Source organism: Chrysemys picta, chromosome 11, assembly GCF_011386835.1.
Source record: "Chrysemys picta bellii isolate R12L10 chromosome 11, ASM1138683v2, whole genome shotgun sequence".
Classification (NCBI taxonomy): Eukaryota; Metazoa; Chordata; order Testudines; family Emydidae; genus Chrysemys; species Chrysemys picta.
The window spans coordinates 76,446,393-76,471,348 of NC_088801.1; the positions used below are offsets into that span (position 1 = coordinate 76,446,393).

The 24,956-nt window shown below is 54.6% G+C and overlaps 1 protein-coding gene and 1 long non-coding RNA gene across 2 annotated transcripts; both read left to right on the forward strand.

Annotated features, from left to right (window-relative positions):
• The first annotated feature begins 763 nt into the window (after window positions 1–763).
• Window positions 764–4,221, forward strand: LOC135974414 (uncharacterized). Its single transcript, XR_010591667.1, has 5 exons — window positions 764–1,559; window positions 1,692–1,783; window positions 2,171–2,234; window positions 3,663–3,714; window positions 4,145–4,221. It is a non-coding gene; the product is annotated as an uncharacterized LOC135974414 (long non-coding RNA).
• Window positions 4,222–13,092: 8,871 nt separating this feature from the next.
• Window positions 13,093–24,364, forward strand: LOC135974256 (E3 ubiquitin-protein ligase TRIM39-like). The gene is made up of 5 exons (XM_065561281.1): window positions 13,093–13,111; window positions 14,805–14,827; window positions 16,710–16,736; window positions 22,508–22,577; window positions 23,814–24,364. The coding sequence occupies exons 1-5, from the start codon at window positions 13,093–13,095 to the stop codon at window positions 24,362–24,364; spliced, it is 690 nt and encodes a 229-aa protein (XP_065417353.1).
• Window positions 24,365–24,956: the final 592 nt, after the last annotated feature.

Consider the following 24,956-nt stretch of genomic DNA (forward strand, 5'->3'; position numbering starts at 1 on the left):
CACCTCTGCTCAGCCTCCCTGGGCCTGAGCGCGAAGCCGCCGCTTGCTTCTCAGCCCTCCCAGGCTTTCTGCGCGAACAGCTGATTGGCGGGAAGCGGGGGGGCTGCAAGCTCAGACTGACCCGGTGCTCCAGGCACTGTGCGGTGGCAGCGTGGCCCGGCTCCAGCCCAGTGGCGCGGCTGTAGTGCCGCCAGCCACCTCCAGGCAGCGCGGTAAGGGAGCAGGGAGGGGGTGTTGGATAGAGGGCAGGGGAGTTCAGGGGGCTGGTCGGGGGGGTGGATAGGGGTCGGGGCGGTCAGATGGCAGGGAACAGGGGGATTGAATGGGGGCAAGGGTCCCCGGGGGGCAGTCAGGAAGGAGCAGGGGTTGGATGGGGCGGTGGGAGGCAGTCAGGGGCAGGGGTTCCAAGGGTGGTCAGGGGACAGGGAGAAGTGGTGTTTGGATGGGGAATCAGGAGAGGAGTTGGATGGGGCAGCAGAGGGCAGTCAGGGGACAGGGAAGGGGGTGGATGGGGCAGGGGTCCCGGGGGGGGCATCAAGGAACGCGGGGGGTTGGATGGGGCAGGAGTCCCGGGGGGGGAGGGTGGGCCAAAAAGCGCTCAGGACGGGGGCGGTGGCTGAGCCCCGTGTCCCGCTGGGGAGGGGGGGCGAGCGCTCCATGCCCGTGTCCCGCTTGGGGCGGTGGGGAGGGGCAGCCGTGCGCGCGGGCTCCATGTCCCGCTTGGGACCAGGGGGGGCGTGGAGGCGCGGCGGCGCGCGAGGGCTCCATCCCCGTGTCCCACATTGCTGGCTCCTGTCGGCGGGCAGGCACGCCACCAGGAGCTGCCCCAGGGAGCGCCGTCACGCCAGCCTCGGGACTTTGTGTGCGTGGGGTTTAGAATCCCCCCGCGGGCCGCACAGTGAGCCCCCACGCGCTGCATGCGGCCCACGGGCTGTATGTTGTGCAGGCCTGGTCTTGTGGCATAGTCGTGACATGTCTGAAAAGCATAAGACGCCATCTGTGGACAATGGCCCCAGTAGTCTGTAGACCGGAGCGACCATAAACATCTGCTTTACAAATGAAGTCATTCCACTCTATGCCCAATATACGACGTTGGCATTTTATGTGGAAAGCCTCCAGCTTTGCCCACTCTGAGTGGCGCAGTCCCAATGTTTCGCAACCGTACAGCAGTACAGAGAGGAGACAGCTCGATTAGATCCTGAACTTGGTTGTCGTGCCGAGATGATGTTGATTCCGTCTTCATTGTAAACGACCCATGGCAGCGGCTGCAATGCCACACTCAGGCACCTAAATAAATGGCCTGGCCTTTCTCAAATGCTGAATACCAAGAACTTCTCACTCGAATCTGCCGAAGCCGTGGCTGTTCAGCTCCTCTGAAAATCAATCCACTCGTTTAGATGCCTGAATATGAATGTTAGTGCCAGACTTTGGACAGTGACATAGGAAGACATTGGCCTGAGCCTATGCATGGACTCTCATCCTACAATCCAGCCCCTCAACAGATACATCCCAGCTTCTGACTGTGAGCCATTCAGCTACAATGGGGAGGCCTAGATGCTGTAAGTGAATTAACATGTAATGATAGATAGACAGATAGATAGATAGTATAAGCTATTCTTTCTACCATCTGCCGTACGGATTTGCTCTGTAGAGCTTGCTGTCCCTGTTACTCATGGGTATTTATGTTGCAGAGCCCCACATGAGAGAGGGAAGGATTTCAGGCCCAAGGCCCAAGTGGGGCAGGAAGAAGCACAAGCTCACCTCAGTTGCCTTCTTTGCTGAGGTAAGTTTTGTTGACTTGTTGAACTGAGATTGCAGAGCGTTGCTCAGTCCCATATTCTCACAACTGGCAGTGCCCCATATGTATGTCTGGGGCACCTTGCATCCTCATTTCTTGACCTGTAAGTGGGGTGGCCTGGGGTTTATGTAAAAGGCAGGGATTGTGTTGAAACCATAATCATCCAGATACTTCTGAGGAAATCCCTCTGGAACAGTGGAAATAGCGCAGCATTCGGCCATCAGTCCCTCGGTAATTTCCCAGATTGTGACTGCCTTTGATTTCCCGTGAGACGTCTTGAAAACTGCTCTCTTTGTTGAGAGGCTGAACCTCTGAAAGTTCGCCCTGGAGAATGTAAGCATTGACAGGAAAGCCGTTGTGTTGATTCCCTAGGGCGCACTGTCCAGCACGCCGGCAGACAGACCCTGATCAGAAGGCCTGGACTTGGTACGTGAACGTAAGTAATATCCTTAGGTTAGTGCAGTGAGGAAGCAGAGGTCCCAGGGTGTGGGTCAAGGAGATGGCAATGGGGACGCAGAGGCCCTGTCATGGCACCAATGGGGTCTAATTTGTACTGTGTGCTTTGGTCATCCACTGTGTGATGATCCTCTTCTGTAATGGGCGCCATCGGCCTGTTGTAATGGCTCCAACACCACCCTCCTCCCAGCCTCAGGAGAGGGAGGTGTTCCCAAGGGAGAGGGGGCATGGCTGCGGCATCCCCGAGGCTTCTCTGCTTTATGCTGGGGGCTGGCCCAGTGGCCAGATGGCCTCCAAGTTGGGGGTGGTGGTGCACAAAAGCGGCTTTCAGGCACATTCCCACGCAGCTGCCAGGATCTGCACTGAGCCTAGGATCTGCAGAACCATATCACAGTGTGCAGTCCAACTGCAGGATTTGACTAGTAGCCTTTTAAAAAAAAAGTTTTGAGGTGCAGAAGGACAAGGAAAAATGTGACACCCTGTCCCAGACCCTGAGCTATTTCTGTAGTACAGGGGTCCCTTTACGAACACAGCAGCCATCTCCATACAGCAGCTAACAACAAAAAAAGCTTCCATGATCCTTAAATCCTGACCCTGTCCCTCTTCCATCCTGCGCTGTCCTTTATTACACAAAGGCCTTGTCTACACTTACGTCAGCACGTAGGGTGCGTGTAGCTACACGTGCAAGGCTGTGGTAGGGAGGGCAGCCAGGCTCAGCTCGGGGAGCTGCTGGTGCCATTCCGCACTGCCTCCCCCCACCAGAGCCTTTCCCCACTGGAATCTTTCACTGCTGTGGGGAAAGGCTCTGGCAGCGGGGAAGGGGCAGGACTCTACCCTACTAAATATAGCAGCGTAGACATGGGAGGCCCTGCATGGGCAGGTAGGGTGCATAGCCATAGGGTTCAAGCGTCCCTTTACTTGCCTTAGCCAGGCCTCACCATCTACACTGCTGTTACACCCGTGCTAGCAGGGTCGAAATAGCCCCAAGTGTAGACCTACCCAAAGCAACCACCTCTGTTCCTGGAGTCCTAATTGACTGCGCTTGAAGAGGCTTGGGGATTGCAAAGGAAGGCAGGGTCCAAGTTAACACCCTAGCCCAGCAGCAGCCCCTCTGGTGGGAATTCGTCCTGGGCTCACTGCAAGGAAACAGTTCCCCCTTAGTTAGGACTTTGTATTGTTCTTCCAAAAAAGTAAGGTAGAAACTAGTCATGTAAGCCACTCCCCACAGGGTGGCGCTGATGCTCTGCCTCCCCTACGTTTTTCTCCTCTTAGGTCCCTTTGCAGCGAATCAGATTATGGCCGGTCTCTGTGCCCATTGATGCAGTCTGAGTAGCAGGAGCCCTTCAGCCCCACGGTGACATGGGCTGTTATGTGTTTGAATGATTAATCCTTCCTCTTCCTATTCCAGGCCAGAAGGGCTGAGGTGCTGTTTCCCGAGGAGCTGTTCCAGGACTAGTGAGGTAAGCACAGACACGGGCCGTGCACTACAGCTCTAGGTACACCCAGGAGCGCCGCCAGCGTTTTTGCCGCCCTAGGTGGCGGAAGGTCCCACCCCCGAAATGCCGCCCCCGACAGGCGGCAGAAGGTCCCGCCCCCGAAATACGGACGACAACGGGGGCAGCCGAAGATCCGGCCGCCGCGGTCTCCGCCCCCCAAATGTTAGCGCCCAAGGCAACCGCCTAGGTTGCCTAATGGGTTGTGCCGGCCCTGGGTACACCCCTGTAACCCTAGAGGGGCAGGAAACGTGGTCCTTTCAGGTGGAAGCGATGGTCGTTTTAATATGAGTGTCGAGTGTTTAGATGCAAGCTGGATGGATAGAAACAGAGAGTTTGGAAGATCAATATATAGCTGAAGATCATTGCTTTTATTGTGTTTTTCCCCCTCTCATAGGAGCCTTTCCAAGCGTCACAGAAGGACGGGCCAGAGTTAACACGGCATCGAGTTGTTTGTTGCATAATAAAGCTGCTGCTGATTTCCAAGTGTGTGCGGCCAACTTTCCTCACTGTGCACTAGGCCGCGTGTAGCCATGTGACTGAGATGTCGGCCTTCTCTTTTCTGGGCACTGCACCTTTAATAGTAGAGGAATCGTGCTGGCTGCCAGCATCCTGGCTAGGGTTGCCAGGTGTCCGGTTTTCGACCGGAACACCCGCTCGAAAAGGGACCCTGGCGGCTCCGGTCAGCACTGCTGCCGGGGCTGTCAAAAGTCCGGTTGGCGTGGGGCTGGCAGGCTCCCTACCTGGCTCCGCGCATCTCCCCGCAAGCAGCGACATGTCCCTCGGCTCCTAGATGGAGGGACGGCCGCAGCCCCATGCACAGCCCCCACCCCGAGTGCTGACTCCGCATCTCCCATTGCCTGGGAGCCGCGGCCAATGGGAGCTGCAGGGGTGGCACCTGAGGGTGGAGACAGCGTGCACAGCTGCCTGACTGCGCCTCCGCCTAGGAGCCAAGGGACATGTCGCCCTTTCCCTGGAACCGGCTGAGGTAAACACCACCCGGAGCCCGCACTCCAAAACCCCTCCTGCACCCCAACCCCCTGACCCAGCTCTGAGCCCCCTCCTGCACCCAAGCTTGGGGATTGGTCCTGCTTTGAGCAGGGGGTTGGACTAGATGACCTCCTGAGGTCTCTTCCAACCCTGATATTCTATGACTCTATGATTCCCTCCCAGAGTCTGCACCCCCCCCAACACTCCAACACCGTACCCCAGCCCTGAGCCTCCCCTGCACCCCAAGCCCCTCATCCCCAGCCCCACCCCAGAGCCCGCACCCCTAGCCGGAGCCCTCACCTCCCCCCCCCCCACATTCCAACTGCCTGCCCCAGCATTGAACCCCTTCCCCCACCCGTCACCCCCAGCCTCAGCCCAGAACCCACACCCCCAGCTGGAGCCCTAACCTCCTCCCACACCCCAACCCCCTGCCCCAGCCCTGAACCCCATCCCGCACCCAAACGCTTTCCTGAAACCCACGCCCCACCCCCCTGCTGCAACTTGGACCCCCCTCCTGCACTCCAAACTCCTCGTCACCAGCCCGGAGCCCACACCCCCAGCTGGAGCCCTCACCCTCACACCCCAACCTCCTGCCCCAGCCTGGATCCACCTCCCACACCCGGAACCCCTCATTTCTGGCCCCAGTCCAGAACCTGCACCCCCACCCCAAAGCCCATGTCCCCTCCAACACCCCAACCCCCTGCCTCAGCCCAGACCCCTCCCACACTCCGAACCTCTCATCCCTGGCCCCACCCAGAGCCCACACCCCCAGACGAAGCCCTCACCCCCTCCCACTCCCCAACCACCTGCCCCAGCCCGGTGAAAATGAGGGAGTGGATTGAGGGTGGGGGAGAGCGAGCGACAGAGGGCGGGGGGAATGGAGTGAGCAGGAGTGGGGCCTCGGAGACGGGGCGGGGCAGGGCCTCGGTGATGGGGTGGCAATGGAAGGGGCCTTGGAGAAGGGTTAGGGCAGGGGTGTTCGGTTTTGTGTGATTAGAAAGTCAGCAGCCCTAACGCTGACTTTCGGGGGCAGGGGGCAAAGCCGGGGGGGCTGCTGTAGTCTGATCAATGGTGGAGTTCCAAGTGGTGCCTGTTGGCTCACAGTGGAGCAAGTTCAGCCTTTCCTTTCGAAAACTCAGCCGGGCATTTTGAAGGAGAATCTCAGCTTTCTTCTTCCTTTCTTTCAAGTGAGTCGCTCTAGATTTTATGGCTGTGGGTAAATACTTGAAAATGTGAACTCCAAAGGCTCAAAAATCAGAGAGCAAATCATTTATTGATTTATTAACCTCATGATTTGGGGGGACATGACATGATTTTTGAACATGGGGTGTTGGCCCTACTGCCTCTGCGTCTAACCCTTGGCAGGGGGAAAGGTACTTCCTCCTCGCGGGTTGCCAATTTAGGTTGGACGTATTCCTGAAGGTTTCATAACATGACATAATCCTTAATTAAAGATTAATCTTGAATTCATGGAGACACCAAGCCAATCCTGGAGGCTTGGCAACCCTACCTGCAGCACAAGCCGCCTTCTCTCAAGAAGAAACACCTACAAGCGACGTCCCCCAGCTCTGCCCACTCTCTGTTTTCTTGCTCCATTTTATCATTCTGTCTTCATCACAAATCACCCTTTCCCCTGCCCTGTGGGTCATTCTATCTGTTCCTCTTCCTTGCGTGTCTCTCTCCCTCCATCTTTGTTCCTCGTTCTCTGGTCCCACCTGTTTCCTCCCTCCCTTGTTCTCTACCTCATCTTCTGCTTTGCCCACCCTTGATTCATCTCCTACCTAGAAATTTAGCCAGGAGAGTGGGGGTAACCCCCCAATTCTGGCAAAAAGTGGTGTAGGATCTTCAGCAAGGACCCCTGATTGGGGATCTCAGTTTTACGGCTCCTCTGGCAGGTGGTCCAGCAGCAGAGCGCCCCCTAGCCCCACTGGCTCAGTATTGACACAAAGGACCTCCAGCTCCTGCATTCCAAGCAGTGCAGGCTGGAAGATTCATAGTTGGCCAGGGGGAAATCAGACCAAATCTGAGTGACATTTGATGAGGAGGTAAACAATCATGAGTTAAAAGGTCTTGCAAAAACAAATCCTCAGGTGCCCGCAGATGCTCCTACACATTGGCATTCTCTGACATCACGGCCTGCTCCTGTTCCTCCTCCTGGTCATGTGTAGATAAAAGCCTGGAACACTTGGAGAGCTTTAATTTTCTCTGCCCCATGCAGAGGTAACAGGATAAATGACCCACACCTCTGCTTACTTCTCTGTGCGGAAAACACACCTGTTCTGTATTGCTCGAGCCACAGGGTGACTCATGGGAATGCAAACGTTCTCACTGACCTCCCGAGAGCCACATCAAACACGGAGCCGTGGCAGGAAACAAACCTACCAGACTGTAGGTCACGGCAAGTTCGGCTCTGGACTGTATTTCACCTGCAAACTGTTAACAATACAGGCAGCTCCAGAGGGAGTGCCACCAAAACACCCCCGGTTCAGCTTTGTGATGACAAGAGCAGCTAAGGACACGGACAATAACAGATCCAGAGCTAGGTTCTTGACACCACTGGTTCCCTAGGGCATAGGTTTCTGGCCCTATGCCCAGTGCAATTCAAATCTGTTGTTGTTATTATTTATTTGGATTTCAGTAGGACCTAATGGCCCCAGTCCATTGTGCCAGGTGCTGTATATGTGTTTGTTATTTATATTACCATACGATTTAGGCGCCCCAGTCATGGACTAGGCCCCATTGTGCCAGGTGCTGCACAAACACAACACAAAAGACAATCCCTGCCATGAAGAGCTGACAATCTATCAATGGGATCAATCTTCACACTGTGCACAGTCTCTTCACAAGCGCACAGTTAACCTGTGGAACTCCTTGCCAGAGGATGTTGTGAAGGCCAAAACTATAACAGGGTTCAAAAAAGAACTAGATAAATTCATGGAGGATTAGGGTTGCCACCCGGCCAGTCCGAGTTCCGGCTTCTGTGTCCAGGTGCCATTTGACAAGACCTGATATCTGAGTTTTTTGGATCTGGACTGGAAGAGGTAGATCAGAGGGTGTGGTCTGGGAGAGAGGTTTATCTCACGGTGACACTAACACTTTTGACTGGCTGGCCAGGAAGTACCACCCCCTCATAGCTGAGGACTTCCTGTAACAATCAGAAACACAGATGGACTGGGGCTGCAATTGCTCTCCAACAGTCCCACCTCTGGGACCCACTTCTGGGATTCACAGCATGGCAGTCAGCACGTCCCAGAGCGCATGTGGGTGTCCAGCGCCATGGGGCTGGAATTCCACTCTTGCCCATCATAAATGCCAGCTGCCACGCTGCTGCTGGAGGGATTAGGAGCATTAGATCCCAGGCTGTGATTAGGTCGCTGACGTTCCTTTGTACAGACTAACACCTTTCACCTGGGATTCGGGGCAGGACGGCTAAGGGCGCAGCCGCAGAATGCACCTGGTCCAGTGAAGCTGCCTGCAGAAAAGAGCATCTGAGTGGCAAGGAATGGCTTAACTGGGCAGGGTAAGGACGCGACAGGTGAAGCCTCTGGTATGGCACTCGAGGTGTATATGTTCTGTATGCGGCTCCTCCAATACATTACGTAAAGAAGAACCCCACAGACTAGACAGTGCCATATAGGCACAACCCTGCGCAGGGCAAATCCACTGCCCATAGGAGTATGAGGCCCAAAGCTTGCAGAGCTCCCCAGCCTGGGCCCACGGCTGTGCCCCACAGGAGGGTGCAGGGCGCCCTCCCCTCTGCTGCTCACCAGCTTTGTCTCTCCACTCCAGTCCTTTCACCACGGTGGCCAGTATCCACAAGGCTACTAGCCGGGAGCAGACCCTGCACCCTCTAGCAGGCCTGTTTCAGGACGGCATCAATGTGCATTAGGTACCTTTAGTTCCCACCAGCGGGGTCTACACGGGCTGGCTAGAGTGCGACGTGCGAGTGCTGCACAACTCACACCCCCATAGAGCGGACTGCGGCGCCGTGTAGACAACCCCGTCGGTGCCTAAAGGGACAGTTAGGCACCTAAATCCAACAATTAGGCACCACTAGCATTCACAAAAGCCCACTCAGCTGCTACCCTGTAGGCACCTAAAGCCCCTAGGCATCTACTTTCCCACTGTTGAAGTCTGTGAGGCGCTTACACTTGGTGGTGGTGGCCCCTGCGCAATAGCCCAGGAATCAGAGCTCTCACCCGGATCCAAATCCCCCCTCTGCCTGATGTGGGGCAGGGCCTCGAACCCTGCTCCCACCTCCCAGGAGAGTGCCCAGGCCCCTGGGCTCTGGGGTCTCTCTCCTGGTGAAGCTGTTCCCAGTGGTGCAGAAGCAGGCCGCGGAGCCTGGCATAGCACTGGGCCAATGCTCGGCTTTGGCGTCCGTCTCCCGCGGGGGAGTTGCTGCCGTGTTGTGCAGCAGATGCTCGGCTGTGACTTGGAGACGGGGCTGAAGATGCCTCACGCACTGGGCCCTACAGGCTCTAGCATCTGGTGGGCTCATACCCAAGGGACCAGTTAGGCTCTATGATACACACAGTAATTCCTATCTTGGCCTGTAGGGGGCAGTCCAGTAGAGGGGTACAGGGTAACCCTGCCCCAGGGTGTTTCTCACGTCTGTTGCCTGGGGTGCCCCTTCCAGGCCGTCCCTATGTTAGAGGGCAGGTTTCCCTGTCCGGGGCTCAGTCAAGGAGCCTGGTCTCATTGGGGCCTCACCTCATTCTCCTCCTGTCTAGCTGCAGCGGTTGGATCACATCTGTTATTGCAGGCAGCTCCCTCTGGGAGAGACCATTAGGCTGCAAGCCCCAAACTCCCACCCCATTGACGATGCACGACCTGCCCCAGGCCCTTTCCATGCAGAGACGTCCCTTCGCTGTGGTCAGAACACACTGCCCCCGTCCCAGGCTAATCCCTGGTGGCTGGGGCACTGCACTGCACCGTTAGTTCACATTAGTGCCCCACTGAGAGACTTGAAGGGCACCTGCCTCTGTGCTCCTGCTGCAGCTTCTGCAGCCTCCTCTCCTGGCTGCATCCCCTTCCCTTCCTCTGCCTCCAGTTCCCAGGCTGCTGGACCCCTCACGTCCTCTGGCTCCCTAGTCCCTCTCCACTAGGCCGTCATAGCACCTTCTAGAGGCTGAAATGAATCCCTGCCCCTCCAGGAACGACCCATGGCTCCGTCCCTTGCCACCAGCCCGTTCTGAACCGCTACAATGGGCTCTGTGCAGACAGGGGCGGCCCTAGGCGAGCTGCCAGGAACTGGCGCCCTAGGCAAACCATGCAATCGGCGCCCCCACCCCCAAGGGCAGATCTAGGCTGAGGTTTTTGGTAAACTGGGAAACATTTTGCCCCTTTTTTCCTTTTAATGTTTTTTAAGCGTTTGTTTGTTTTTTAAACAGAGCCTTAATTATTCGGTTTGTCCATCCGTCCAACCAATGTTTCTGAGATCAGATAAAATAGAGACACACAATTTTCAGAATAGATTTGTACACGACAGCTAGATGATATTTCAATCCGATTTCAAATAAAAATGCATTAAAAATGTTAATTATCATTTTTATTATTACAAATCCAAAATCCTCCATTACGCTATCCTGCTTTAACTGCCATTACCACCACATCCGATATAGAAAGAAATAAGAAAACTCTGCAATGAACTTTAACCTGTATTTACAAAACACTCTGAATAAAAAACACTCTGTGCTCTTAAAACATGACTTTTCTTGCTTCAAGTTTTGAAAATTCAGTCACTAGTTCTTTTAGATCCAGTTTTCCAGCTCTTTCATGCTCTATTGACATTGTGGCAAGTCCAACAAGTCTCCACCATTGTCGAACACAGATATGTTTTTACCAATTTTAACTTTGAGAAGCCACGTTCCCCACTAGCTACGGAAACTGGCAAAGTTAAAAGAGCTATAAAAATGTTTGGAAAACTGTCTGAGTTTATTTTCACAAACAAACTTCAGGAGTGGAATATTTCTTAAGTCGTCTGGAAAAAGCCTGAATGAAGCTCACTACAGAAATCTGTAGCATCAATGTCTTCTGAATTTTCATGAGTCAATGCCGACCCCAGTTTTATACAAAATTCTCTTCTCTGTTTTGCTGTTTTCTTTTGCAAGCTGTGGATATCATATAGAAAGCCAAATACTGACTCTAACTGCTGCATGTATTGAAATCTTTCATCAACCGAGTCAATAGCAGTATCAAGGACTGCGAAGTAGAAATTCACTTTGAACCTTTGTTTTGGATTCTGAATGGGTGTGTCTCGTCCTTCATATGAAAACTGCTGTTTCTTTTGCCGAATCAGAACCGGCTCTGCTTCAAACTCTGTCGGAAAGTCTATTTCTTCAGCAAGCTCAAGAGAATCTACCACTGTTCTTTCGAACCCTTCATCACTTCTGAATTCCTCCAGAATAATTTTATTTTGCTGCAGTTTTTGAATAGCAGAATGTACGTTCAAGTTCTTTTTCTGAAGCTGCTTACTAGTGAGGTTAATCTCAAAAAGGATATTATACCACAAAATGAGTGAAAAGTCACAAATTTGAACTTGGAAAGACCATTTGCAAGAGCTTCTGCATCTGAACGTGCCATATTTCCAGACGATCCAATAAAGGTAGTATCATCAGAAATATCAATTAGGGCATCATAAATGTTTCCAAGTTCATAGTGAAGAGGCTTCAAAGCATCAGTGCGACTCTCCCATATTGTCTGACTAAGTGGCTTCACAGTTAGAGAATTCACATGGCGAGTCAGAATCTCCCAACGGCGTGTTCAGCCTGAGACAAACACATAAACACGTTGCACCAGGTCAAAGAAACTGCTTGCCTCCAAACAGCGTCTAGCAGCATCATTGACAACCAAATTCAGAGAATGCGCACTGCAAGGAACGAAAAAGGCCCTAGGATTGATTTCCATCATTCTCCTTTGCACACCATTGTCTTTACCCTTCCTATTACTCACATTATCATAGCCTTGGCCACGTAAGTTTTCAACAGATAATGACATTGTTTCAAGCTCTTGTAGAATAGTTTCAGTCATAAATGCTCCAGTTGTCTCCTTCAGTGATACAAAACCCAAAAAATGTTCCTTTATGAGCATTTCAACATTATCTTCATCTGCAGACTTTTCCATGTTCACAAAACGAATGATCATCGTCATTTGTTCAACATGACTCACATCTGGTGTACAGTCCAGTATTATTGAAAAGTATTTTGCAGAATGGGCAACTTCTACAATTTTATTTTTCATGGCATTTGCTAGGATTTGAATCAGTTCATTCTGCATATTTTTTCCTAAGTAATGAACCTGTGTTTCATGATCAGTTATTTTACGTAGATGCTCCTTCATGACTGGATCAAACAAAGCTAGGTATTCAACACATTTTTAAAAGTTTCCATTACCTGGAGTATATAATTTTTCATTTCTACCGCAGCTGCGGAATGCTACATTTTGCCCACCGAGAACTCTCACTAAAACTATCAGACGCTCTAATATTTGTTGCCAATATTCTTCTTTCCTTGATCACACGTAAATTTTCTTCATCGATAGTTTTCCTTTTTTCAATCATAATTCAAGTTCTTTCCAATTTTGAAAACATTCCAAATGTTCTGTATTTCTTTCATGTGAAGAGAGAATTGAAGATATATTTTTCCAGCCCTTTGAACCATTTTCAGTAAGTGATGTACCAATTGCTTGATTTCTAAACAACTTGCCGCAAAAGCAAAACACAGAGTTCTTCGCCACTGAATATTGTAACCAGTTTAGATTAATTTCTTCTCCATTATGAGTTTCCTCTTGTAATGCTGAGCAGAGAATTTTCTTTTATTTCCATCATTAGGTAAGGGAAATTCATGAACTTGTTCGGGTCCATGTTCCACAAGAATTTGCCGCACACTGTCATTACATCTGGGCCATGAAGCTGGGTCCTCATACTGTAACTTGTTTGTAACGTCCTCATCCTTTCTTCCAGAATTCTACTTCCTTTACTTCAATTTCTGCATGTGTCCGAAGGTGGATACATTTTTTCCACTTCCATATCAGTCTGATGCTGTGAGCTGCCTTCATCTAGAAGTAAGTTTCCATCATCTTGATGTTCCAAACTGCTTCCATGCGGATGTGAGATAACCTTCTCTCCAAGTAAAATTCCTTCATAGGGATGCTGTGAACTGCTTCCATCTTTATTTGGATTAAAGAGAAGATATTTCAGGAAGGATCCCTGCTGTTTTGCTTGGTCCTTTTCCTTCTCAGTCTTTTGTTTATGATACTCAGCTCCGGAGGGTTTTCTTTTTCCTCTTTCTGCCATGGGGCACTTGAATATTGTTATGTACTGTGCTCCCGACTGCAAGCCTTATAGTGTTAAGGATGGCTGTTGCACCACAAGGTTGGTGATTTAAACCACATTGCAGCCATTCCAACATGTCTTTTCACTGCTTAAAGGTTCAATAATTAGTAACATACACTCACTTACCTATTAAAACAGTTAGTTACAGCGTTTACATGGAAACAAAATGACCTTTTTTGACGTTATAACCTGACACCAGTTGTTTGGAAAGTAATCCCCTTCCTCACGGTTACCCGCTTGGAGGGGGACGTCATCACTTTCGTAGTCTATTAAGCGTTAACGCTGTCACTTTTCTTTTATGGACCTTATTTATTACATGTGAACCAGTTATAACAAAGAAAAGTTCATAATTATACAGCTCGATAATAACGCTAAGATTTAATAACGCTTAAAGATACTCACATTTTGGATTTATAATGCTGAAAGACATTATTCTTTATTCTTTGGCACCAGGAAACACAATTTTCCACAGTATTCGCTCGATTCTTAACCACTTACGTGCGATGTGTGTTAAAATGACCGTTTGACATGTATCAACTCGTGATATCTCCACTCTACATTAATTTCTGGCTATGCAACCTTGATGTATATTCGAGTTAGGTGTCACTAGCATTGTAGCTCTTGCCACTGGCGGATGTGTTTCATTATGGCTGAGTTATTGCTTATCAAAATTGTGGAGAGGGTCATCTTGACCCTACGTCGCAAATTAAAAAAAAAATCGCTAAAATATTCTTTATTTTTGCAGTAAATAAAAGATTTGACATGTTAATAAATTCTCAAAAATGTAGAGAAATTAATTATAATTCCTATTCCCTCTGTATGCACATGGGAATTGAAATAATGACATCTTCCTTATTTTATTTGTATTTTTTTCATCTTTTTCATTTTTTCCCCCTTTTATTTTTTTTTAATCTGATTTTTTTCCTCGAATTTGGCACCCCATTTAACTTGGCACCCTAGGCGACCACCTAGTTCACCTATATGGACGGGCCGTCCCTGCTTCCAATATATTAAGAAATATGTTCGAAAGAGGCCAGTGATCAGTTGTTCTCCATGTCCACTGAAGGGAGGACAAGAAGTAATGAACCTGCAGCAAGGGAGATTTAAGTTAGATATTAGGAAAATTTAATAAGAGTTAAGCTCTGGAATAGGATTTCAAGGGAGGTCGTGGAATCCCCTTCACTGGAGGTTTTAAGAACAGGCTGGACAAACACCTGTCAGGAATACACCAGGGTTACTTGGTCCTGCCTCAGCGAAGGGGGCTGGACTGGATGACCTCTCAAGGTCCCTTCCAGGCCAATATTTCTGATTCTGTTGGGCTCTATTGTAAATGACTGGATAATTATAGTCACTTGAAAAAGAAACCAAGACCCATTTGTCTTGTAACCACCCATTTCGTTGTCACTTTATTTCATTCAATTAAAATTTTTGAAGAAAATCCATTCTATAAACACCTGCATTTTTAAGCACCAGAAAGGTCAGTGAGCCCCTGTCATTCTTACCCTCGCTAACCCATGACTTGAGACCTACTGGGCCAGCTCCAGCTTTTTTGCCGCCCCAAGTGGCGAAGCCAAAAAAAAAAAAAAAAGATAAAGCCGCGATCGGCGGCACTTCAGCAGCAGCTCTACAACGCCGCTTCATCCTTCGGCGGCAATTCAGCGGCTGGGAGAGCAGAGTGACCCGGCTGGGCCATGGGCACTGACTCTCTGCTCTGTCTCTCCTTCCCCTCTAGGGTGTCAGAAGTGCCGTGAGCAGGTACGTCCGGGCTCCGTCTGCCCCTCACACCCCGTCGGGCTGGGAAGAGACTCAGAGCCCAGGCTGCAGACCCAGTGCCCCAACTATGGGAGGGTCTCACCCTCTGGATCCAGCCCCCCTCCGTCCCCATTGCCCTGGGGCTGCAGCCGCTGTGTCTGTGTGACCCACCCAGGGGAGGGGATTGCCCTACAGCTCTGGCTGGAGACCCCTCCCTGGGATCAGGCTGGCTTGGGTGATTATTCATGGGGCTGGGGGCCTGTCACCCTGAGGGCCCAGCTGGGACCTGGCCCCAGCTCTGTCATGGCCCAAAGCCTGTCCCTTGTGATGGGGCCCAGGGGCCTGTGGGGAGAGAGATGAGTGTCCCAGCCCAGGGCCGAGTGGGGCAGAGTCCCCGTCCCAGAGCCCCCCACCCTGTGGGGAGTGACAGGCCCCTTGGAGGCTGAGAGGAGAAGCTGAGGAGAGGCTGGGCCAGGAGAATGGGCCCCTCTCTCAGCCCTGGGATTGGCACCTCCAGGCCCTAGTGGGGACGTGGGACTGGCCGGGTGTGAGGGGAGCCGGGGCTGGCCCTGCCCAGGCTGGGTTTTCTCTCTGGATGGAGAGAGGCCCTCAGTCCCCAGGCCGGCCCCGGCAGATGGTGGAGGCACTAAATTCCCTGGGCAGCAGAGGTCATAGCCTCGTTAGCCCTGCCTGTGCCCCAGCTCCTACCCGCTCCCCGTCTGGCTCTGGGGGGCAGGAACTTAGGGCTGACGAGGGGGAGGAATAAACACACGTCTCTGCAGGGGCGAGAAGGCGACGTCACCACATCCAGCGCCCGAGTTCCCTGAGCTGGAAAAGAGAATCTGGGATTTCCCGCGAGAGAACAATCTCCAGGAGGCTGTTACGGGATTCCTGGGTAAGGGGCGCTGCTGGGGGTTTGTCTCTCGTTGTATTGGAGCAGGTCAGGGGAAGGGATTTGGCCCAGCAGGTTGGGCCCATATTACTCGTGGATCGGAGCTTAATTCAGAGCACTGTGACTGCCCAGCTCAGAGGGGCCCAGATCCTGGGAGAGCCCTGGGGGTCCCAGCTTCCCTGGCTGCTCAGAGCAGAGCCCAAAGGGGAAGATTTCAGGAGAGCAGATAATTCATAATCATGAATCTGTGTGCCCAGCGCTGCCTCCCGCTCTCTCCCTGGTTATCTGAGCGCAGGGGCTGATGCTCTTGGTTAATGTGAAACGTTATCACAGACTCAGGGCCGGATTCCCGCCTCCCTGACTGACACCAGCTGAGCATCAGGGCCCTCGTGTTTGAGCACCTTGGGCCAGACTTTCAAAGGTATTTAGGTGTCTGGTGGGAACCTCCAAAGCACCTAACTCCTATGGACTTGCCTAACCTGCTTCAGCACATTTGAAAATCCCACTCAGTGTCTACCTGCATCTCTAGGTGCCTAAATATCTAGGAGAAGCTCCCTCCTTTTGCCTTGGTCGCCAGCCTGTGCTGGGATATTGGATCAGCTTGAAAGAGCTGTGGCTCTAGTAGTGGTGAGACAGGGGTTGTGACTAATTACTCTCTCTCTCTCTCCTTCCCGAGGGGCTGGCTGCAGAGAGAGGGGAGACTCCTGGGTCGCTGTGCTAGGGCAGGGCACGACAGCTGCTGGGAGCCTGTTCCCCTGTCTGGAGCAGCCCCTGGGCTGGGCGGGTGTGACGGGATCTGCACGGGGGAGAAACCCAGCCGGGAAACATGGGACAGAAAAGCCGAGGGGGAGTTGGAGCCTGTTGAGCCCTGGTCTGTTGTGAGATGGTGCAGAGCCGGGGGCTGTGGGGAGGGGCCGTGTACGTACCTGATCCCCGCTCCGGGTGACTCTGCTGTGTGAATTCTCACCTCTCTTTCTCTGCTGGTTGTTCCAGGACTCAGAAGAGCCCGAGGAGTCGCAGGTAACTGTGGTCAATTCTGTATCAATGACTCCAGCCCCCTCCCTTGGAAGAGATTCACTCCCTGCAGCTGCTCCTGGCACCACCCCCAAGTGGTGCCTGCAACCTGGGCTCCCTTCTGGGCAGGGCCCCAGGTCCTGGGAGACGCGCTGGCCAGGCCCAGGGTCTCCAGCAGGGCCATTGGTGCCAGGGGCGGCTCTAGGCACCAGCAAAGCAAGCACGTGCTTGGGGCAGCCCATTTGCAGGAGCGGCAGGGATCCAGCCTGGGAGCTGAGAGCCAACAGGGGGCCCTGGGAGCTGTAGTTCCTTGGTTAGCTCCCTGCCTATAGAGCCAGCCCTGGAGCAGGGAAAGAACTACATTTCCCAGCATTCCCTCAGCCACTAGCAACAGGAAAGAGCGGGAGGGAGTGCGGGAGCTGAGACCTCATGCTGCAGCCTGCAGTGAATGGAGAGCTGCACTGTGAGTAGGGAATTCCATATTTTAACATTCAAAAAATAGGACACTCCATGGGGAGGGAGGGTAGCCCCACCCTGCCCCCTTCCACCCCCTCTGACTACCCCCCACAGAAACCCCAACCCATCCAACTCCCCTGCTCCCTGTCCCCTGATCACCCCCTCCTGGGACCCCTGCCCCAACTGCCCCCCAGGACCCCACCCCCTTTCTAAGCGTCGCTGCTCCTTGTCCCCTGATTGCCCCCTCCCGGGACCCCACCCCCATCTAAGCCTCCCTTCTCCTTGTCCCCAACTGCCCCCTCCTGAGACCCCCCCCCAACTTCCCCCCTAGGACCCCACCCCCTACCTGTCCCGTGACAAACCCCTGGGACTCCCATGCCTATCCAACTGCTGCCTGTCCCCTGACTGCCCCCCAACCCCGGACCTATCTAACCCCCCCTTCTCCCTGCCCCTGACTGCCCCCCCAACCCCTGACCTATCTAACCTCCCCTTCTCCCTGCCCCTGACTGCCCCCCGAACCCCTGACCCATCTAACCTCCCCTTCTCCCTGCCCCTGACTGCCACCCCGAACCTCCGCCCCATCCAACCGCCTCTGCTCCCTGTCCCTTGACTGCTCCCGCGGAACCGCCTACCCCTTCTCCAACCCCCTTATTGTACCACTCAGACCAGCGTGTTCCCCTGCGGAGCCACAGCCCCCCCCCCCCTGCCCCCCCAGCACCTGCCTTCCAGATTTGAACACCTCAAAATTCAGGAGTGCTCAAGCTCAGCTTGGGCAGCTGTTACTTCATTTCTCCCAAATCAAATATACTGATCCACTGGAACTTGCTGTAGAAAAAGTAGGATAAAATTGAGCAAGAAATGCTTCCCAGTGGTTATTAGGACTGGAATTGCTATTGTCAACATCCATTGCCTTTTTTTGTTTGTTTGTTTAAAAGGAAGACAGTGATATCGCATTGGCAAATTCCCCATAGAAAGAAAGAGTGGAACAAAAGAATAATAAAGGCACCTCAACTTTTCCTCATTTATGTAGGACAGTCTTATAATTTGCATCCAGATATCCTCCAATCACACAAGCTGAAAATTGTTCCACTTCACTGCAGTTCTGTAACCATATGGGAACCAATCCGGTCTGTGTTCTGTGCACATCTAAAATTCCTGCTGAATGACCTGCCCTGGGAGCGAGTTACCAGTGACCCAGGGCTGTGGATGAAGGAGGGTGCAGGTGGGGGGAAAGAGGGGAGAGCCCAGGGCTGGGGCGGCGGGGGGTGCGGCAAGGAGCCTAGGGCTGGGATGGGGGGCAGCCAAAAATTTTTTTTCTTGTGGCGGCAAAAATCCTAGAGCCGGCCCTGATTGGTGCTGGTACCGCGCTCGCTGCCAGAGCTCCCAGCCCCTGACCCAGCCCGGCCTGTTGTCCCAGCGCTGACCCCTGCCCTGCAGGTGGGGACCCTGCTGCTTTGCCTGGCCGAGCCCCCGTCTCTGCCGCTGCCTCTGTCTCTGCGCTCGCAGGCTCAGCCTGTGCCAGGGCCAATGCGGCGCTGCTGGGGCCGCTCCTTCCCTCGGCACCTGGATTCTCTGTGTCTGGGGCAAACGGCCGGGCGAGGGGGCAGGGATCTGCTCAGAGACACATGCCCTGTGCTGCACCCAGAGGGCAGAGACCAGGCAGGGCCATGCAGCAAAGTGCCACCACGCTGGGATTAACCCTTTCCTTCCACCCACCCCACCAGCCCCCGACCGGTCAGTGCCACTCGACTGCCAACGCTCTGATCCCTGGGACCTGCGTCCAGCAGCTCGGGGAGTCACTGGGTGAATATGTGGGGCAGTAACCAGGCCTCCCTGCACCTCAGGGTCCCCGTGTGCAATGGGGAAGGCCCCGCACTGTCATGCAGCCCTTAGGGGCTGGGCAGTGAGTGTTATTATTGGTATCACGCCCACGAGTGCGCCAGGCGCTGCAGAGACAGAACAAGGGGCTGCCGGCCCCGAAGGGCTCCCAGTCTGAGTGTGGAGCAGGCCCCGCAAATGCTGAGGTGGTGCCAGGATCCCAGTGCACCCTGATGCCTGTCCGGCTGGGTCTGACAGTATTGTAGTGACCCTGCTGGTGCCGTGCTGGGCCCTGGGCCACCCCAGTTCAGCATCCAGCCATCAGGGGGCTCAGGACCTCCAGGGCAGGGCAGGGCAGGGGCAGCCAGAGGGCTGGGGGAGCAGGCTCAGACAGCCACAGGCTGCAGGGAAGAGGGAACCGCCGGGGAGCTGGGATGGGGAGGCCAGGAGTCAGGTGGGAGGCACCACCCTGTGCTCAGCTGCTCCAGGTTCACACTCAGGGACGCAGGCTCCATTGGGCCCACGCAGACAGACCGGAGAAAGGGAGGCTTTGTCCGCATGGGGAACGGGCAGCAGTTCTGTTAAAGGGGGGGCACTTGTGCAGACTCATCATGGTGTGGCACCCCGAAGCTCCCCCTCAGCTGGCTCTGGGTGGCCCAGCCTCAGTTTACCCTCTTCAGCACTCCTTAAACTGCTCCACACAGTCCAAAAGCTCTGAGACAAAAGTCCCCTGCTGGGGTCCACTCTGAGTTCAATTAAACCCCAAAATAAAATCTTTTCCTTCACTCTGCTCCAGCCTCTGGCTTTACCTCAAGGCCCTCACTCTCCTTGAGTCAGGAGCCCCCATCCCTCCTTCCCAGAGCTGGGTTCAGGTCAGACTGTACCTCTGTTCCCTGCAGCCCTCACATGCAGGGCTCTGTCTTCATTCAGCTGCTGTTTCTATCAATATCTTCTCTAACAGCTCCTCTCTTTAGGCTCACCCCTTCCAGGCTCCTTGCTCTGGGAGCTCTCCTGGGGTTCCCTCTCCTCAGCGGCTTCCTGTTTCTGGGATCCCTTCAGCTGAGCCCGGGTAACCCTTTATCAGGCTCATTAGCTATTTAGCTGCCAACCAGGCACCTAGGGATTTAATTACTTTCAGGTAGGGCTGGATTGGCTGGTTCTTCCTTACAGGAGCCTGTCATAGGTAGGCTGGGCCCTGACTCCCCCTAAAGGGCCGGCCCCCATAAGCTCCCTTCCTCCGGTCCCCCAAAGCCGACCTCTACCTAAAGGCAGGCTTGACCGTGGCTAACACTCGGTTGTGTTCTGCAGCCAGGGGACACTTCCTGGCCGGCTGCCACAAGGAAACCTACAAGGCCCTTGGCCATATTTTTATTCTTGTCACTGAATTGTTAAAAAATGAAGAGACCAGGAGTTGTGTTCCCCACAGTCCTGTGTAGTTCATGTGGTGGGCAAAATCCCCCCTAGTCTTCAGCCTGGCGTAGTTCAGAACAGCTTGTACTCTGTACGTCAGAGTCTCCTCTGGCCGTAGCAGAGGTAGGCAATAGCACCCGGCTTCCACCATTGCCCTCATCCTGCTGTGGCAGATACGCACTGTCTACAGAGCTTCCCTCTCAGCCAGATACACACCAGGTGTGTCCATCACAAGGCCCTGTAATGCTCTGCTAGGTCTGGCTGGGGTCTGTTACACACAGCGCCACCTCGTGGCTGCACAGTACAATACAGGTTAGCGTTCCCCGAGAATTGGTAACTGGCCTCAGGCTGCCACAAGGTCCCTGCAACAGCCGCCCCCAGGACACTCACACCCCTCCCCCCCAAGTGACGTTTGTCTTTCACTCAGATAGCTCCTTATTAGCATCTCTAATTACTGCTGAGCACAGCTTTTATTCCTGCAGCCTTGAGTAAATGAACTCTGGGAGCCCATTTCAGATCCAATTCTGTCCACATGACAGGATGGACTTCGTTTTAGCCTCGGTCTGGTTGGGGTTTGTGTTGCTCTTTCAGGTCTCTCGGGGGAGAGGTCCCCAGTCTTTTCCTTTTCTATTTCAACTTCCTCCTGGACGTGTGTTTTTATGGTGGCTTTTCCCTCCCGCAGGTGGAATCCCCACCTCAGACAGTCCATCTTCCACACGATGGTCCTGTACCTCTGCACCCACCGCAGCGCTGTCCTTGTCTCCAGCCGGCTGGCGTAGCTCGCTGCCCAGCGGCTCTGTTTTGTGGAGACGCTGCGCCTGCTCTCTCTGGCATAATTTCATCTCTTTCTACAAGACCTCTGGGCTCTCCTGCTTCGTATGCGTCTCAGAGCCGGGCTTCGTTCCACACTCGATCTTAAGCTGGTTCTGGAGCTCTGTAAGCTCTTTCTGCAACAACAAACACTGCTGTCCCCCGGTCACCTTCCAGTGCTGAGACGGGCCAGTTCCTGCTCCGCTGGATGGCTTGGGCTGAGATCCAGTCCCTTGTCAGCGCATCTCCTCTAGCCCCTGCCGGGGCTCAGCCTTTGGGCCTGGGGGTGTTCAGCTGTGCGAGGCCCTCTGCCCTGCTCCCCTCGGCTGCAGCAACCTTTTCTTCTTGCTCTCTCCAGGCCATTCGTGGGTGGGTTTGCTGGGTCCCTGTAGAGGACACAGCCACTAGGGCAGCTTCCCTTATAGCCAGCACCTCTGTATCTGTGCCCATCGACATCCAGCCCTGCAGTGGGTGATCAGCTTGTTCCCCTAAAAAGCCTCCCAGGACACCCCCTGCATCACTCCCCTCCCCTGTGTAAATGCAGCCTCCTGGTGATGTATTGCTGGGCTCTCTCTCTTATCGCACTCACCAGAGCCCTCAGCCTGCACCTCGGCCCCCTCCTGAGCCATCAGCTTTAGTCTGTCTAGTTCTGTAACTAGTTCCAGGAGCTGTTCCTTCTCCTGTCTTAGGAAACGTCTACATCTGAGCTAAGAGGTGCGATGCCCAGCTCGTGTAGACGTAACTGAGCCAGCTCCTAACAATAGCCGTGTGGCTAGGGCAGCGCAGGTGGCAACTTCAGCCACTGCCTGAGGACAACGCCCCCCAGCCCCCTTGGTACGTACTCAGCCAGCTGCCCTGAGCTGCCCTTCCTAGCCGGGCTACACGGCTACCTTCAGCATGCTGGCCTGAGCAGAGCTAGCGCAGGTATGTCTACATGAGCTGGGAATCGCCTCTCCCAGCTCAGATGCAGACAGACCCTCCGTTCCAGCTTCTCCAACTTTCTTCCTTCTGACCGGTGTGGCAGGATCCTGAGTCCCAGCAAACCCTTCCCTAGTTTCCCAGCCACACCACTCACATCCTGCAGCCCATTCTGGGGCCCCTCCTTCACTAGGCCTAGGGCTTGTTCAAGCCCTTCCCGTTTTGGCTCCTGGGTAACTTTCCTCTTTTGGCTCATTTTCTACCCTGGCTGCCTGCAGCTTGGCTGCCTTGAGACTGTTGCTCCCCATCTGCCTGTTGCTTTGCGCCTCCCTTGGCTGAACTATTCTGGTCTCCTCTGGGGCCAGGGCTCCTGGGCCCGGGGTATTGGCCATTCCAACTGCCGCGTCCTCCCTGCGGTCTGGTGCCTGGCACTTGGTACATTCAGCAGCTGTGAATTTCTCCTGCAGCCCTCTGCCCCCCTGGGGCATGCCCTTCCCCTCTCTCCCTTCCTTGCATCTGCCCCTCTGCTCAACCCCCCCGTCCCTCCTAGTGACTACCCCTTCCCTCACTCCCCCGTTGCCCCCTGGGGTCTATCCCACCCCTTGCCCCCCTTTTACTCCCCTTGTCACCTGCACCTTCCCCCCACCCCTCCTTTTACCCTGGATGCAGCCTCTCCGTCTACTACCCCTCTGCCTCCCTAGTGCCTGCCCCTCTGTTCATCCCTTGTGTCCCCTGGTGTGAGCCCCTTCCCTCTCCCCCCTCTGTGCCCCAGTGCAGCTCGCCCCTTCTCCTGACCCTCTTTGGCCCTGGTGCCCACCCATCCCATGTCTCTCTTTCTCCCTTGGCACAAGCCCTGCCCCTCACTCATGCTCTATGGCCCTGGTGCCTGCCCCTCCTCTTCCTCCTTACCTCCCCTGTGCCCCCCCTCCCATCACCCTCTGCCCCCCTGGCACTTGCTCCTCTCCTCACCCCCCCCAACGCCCTGGCATCTGCCCCGCCTCTTGCCCTCCTCAGCCCACTGATGACTGCCCCTGCTCTAGCCAGCCCCTCTGTCCACGGGATCCTGCCTCACTCTGTCCCCCTGGTGCTGCCCATTCACTCCCCCCCCATTGTCTTGGCACCTGCCCCACTCCTCATCCCCCACACCCCTAGCACCTGTCTGACCCCCCTGCCCCATTGGAGCGCCCCCATTCCCTCACACCCCTCTGCCCCCTGGTGCTCATCCCTTCCCTGGCTTCCCTGTGCCTCTGGGGTCTGTCCCCTTCTTCTCCCCTGGTGCCCACCCCTCCCCTCATCCCCCGCAGCCCCCTGGAACCTGCCCCTCTCTTCACCCCCCTCTGTCCTCCTGGTGCTTGCTCCTCTTGCCCCCCATTGCCCTTGTGCCTGCCCCCCTCTGCCCCTCCAGGCACCTCTGCCCCGTCACCTGCCCCTCCCCTTCCCTCTCGCAGCATCAGCCTGTCCCCTCCCCTCCCGCACTGACACCTTCCCACCCCTGCCCCGCTCCCCCTGCCCTTCCCCTTCATTGTCTCCTCACAGGCAGAGGGGCCCTGACTCCCCTCAGCCAACAGTCCCCCTCCCCACTCAGCGATTAACGGGGATGCAGGTTAAATTTCCTTTGATCCCAGTGACCGGCCCCTGCCCCCAGCACTGACTTTGTGACTCTCTCCCCAGTGGACGTGACTCTGGATCCAGACACGGCAAATCCCCACCTCATCCTGTCTGAGGATCGAAAACATGTGAGATACGGAGACACACGCCAGGATCTGCCCAACAACCCTGAGAGATTTGATACGTGTCCCATTGTCCTGGGTGCTGAGGGGTTTGCGGGCGGGCGGCGTTACTGGGAGATGGAGGTGGGAGACAAGACGAGATGGGCTCTGGGGGTTTGTAGGGAATACATGAGCAGGAAGGGGCTGGTCACAGCATCACCTGGGAATGGATACTGGGTCGTGTGGCTGAGGGATGGAGGGTACAAGACTTGTACCTCCCCCATGATCCCCCTCCCCGTGAGCGTCAGGCCCAGGCGGGTGGGGATTTTCCTGGACTATGAGGCAGGCGAGGTCTCATTTTACAATGTGACTGACAGGTCCCTTCTCTTCACTTTCACCGACACCTTCTCCGGGACGCTCCGCCCTTGTTTCTGTCCTGGTCTCAATGCTGAGGGTACAAACGCGGCTTCCCTGATAATCTGCCCGGTCTCAGCTCAGGCCAGAGGGAATTAGGGTGGCCAGGTGGCCAGTTTGGAACCATACACCTGGTTGAAAAGAGACCCTCTCCAGCCCAGTGAAAATGAGCGAGTGAGTGAGGGTGGGGGAAGAGCAAGCGACAGAGGGAGGGGGGTGGAGTGAGCGGGGCGGGACCTCAGAGAAGGGGGTTCGGTTTCGTTTGGTCAGAAAGTTGGCAACCCTGGAGGGAATCTGTGTCCCTGACAGTGACCCCGCGGCAGAGACTGGCCCTCCCAGCGCTGACCAGCCCCCAGGCCTGTTCCCGGGGGATGGTCTAAAGGGCATCACCTGTCTGACCCCCCGCCCTGTCCCCTCTCAGTTCCCAGCCCCAGACCTGTGAGCTGGGGGAGGCGAGAGGGGAAGAGAAGGGGGAAGCTGCCTGCTGGGCTGTGGGGGCTGGGGTGTGGATGGGTGGGTGCAATGTTGGGTGGATGCTGAGGGTCAGGAAGGGAAGAGCCCAGATCACCGGACGAAGATGCGGGGGGGGGGGGGGGATGCAAGAAGAGGGAGGGGAGAGAGGCCCCAAGGAGGAAGCCCCTGGCAGAAATGACAGAGGGGGGAAGAGGAGCCCAGTGAGTGCGACAGGGCC

Bases quoted from the DNA above. Each gene is read 5' to 3' on its own strand.
- LOC135974256 (XM_065561281.1), top strand. The intron at 14,828-16,709 runs GTACGTCCGGGC...TGGTTGTTCCAG, and splicing joins GTCAGAAGTGCCGTGAGCAG to GACTCAGAAGAGCCCGAGGA. The intron at 22,578-23,813 runs GTACATTCAGCA...CTCTCTCCCCAG, and splicing joins GGTCTGGTGCCTGGCACTTG to TGGACGTGACTCTGGATCCA.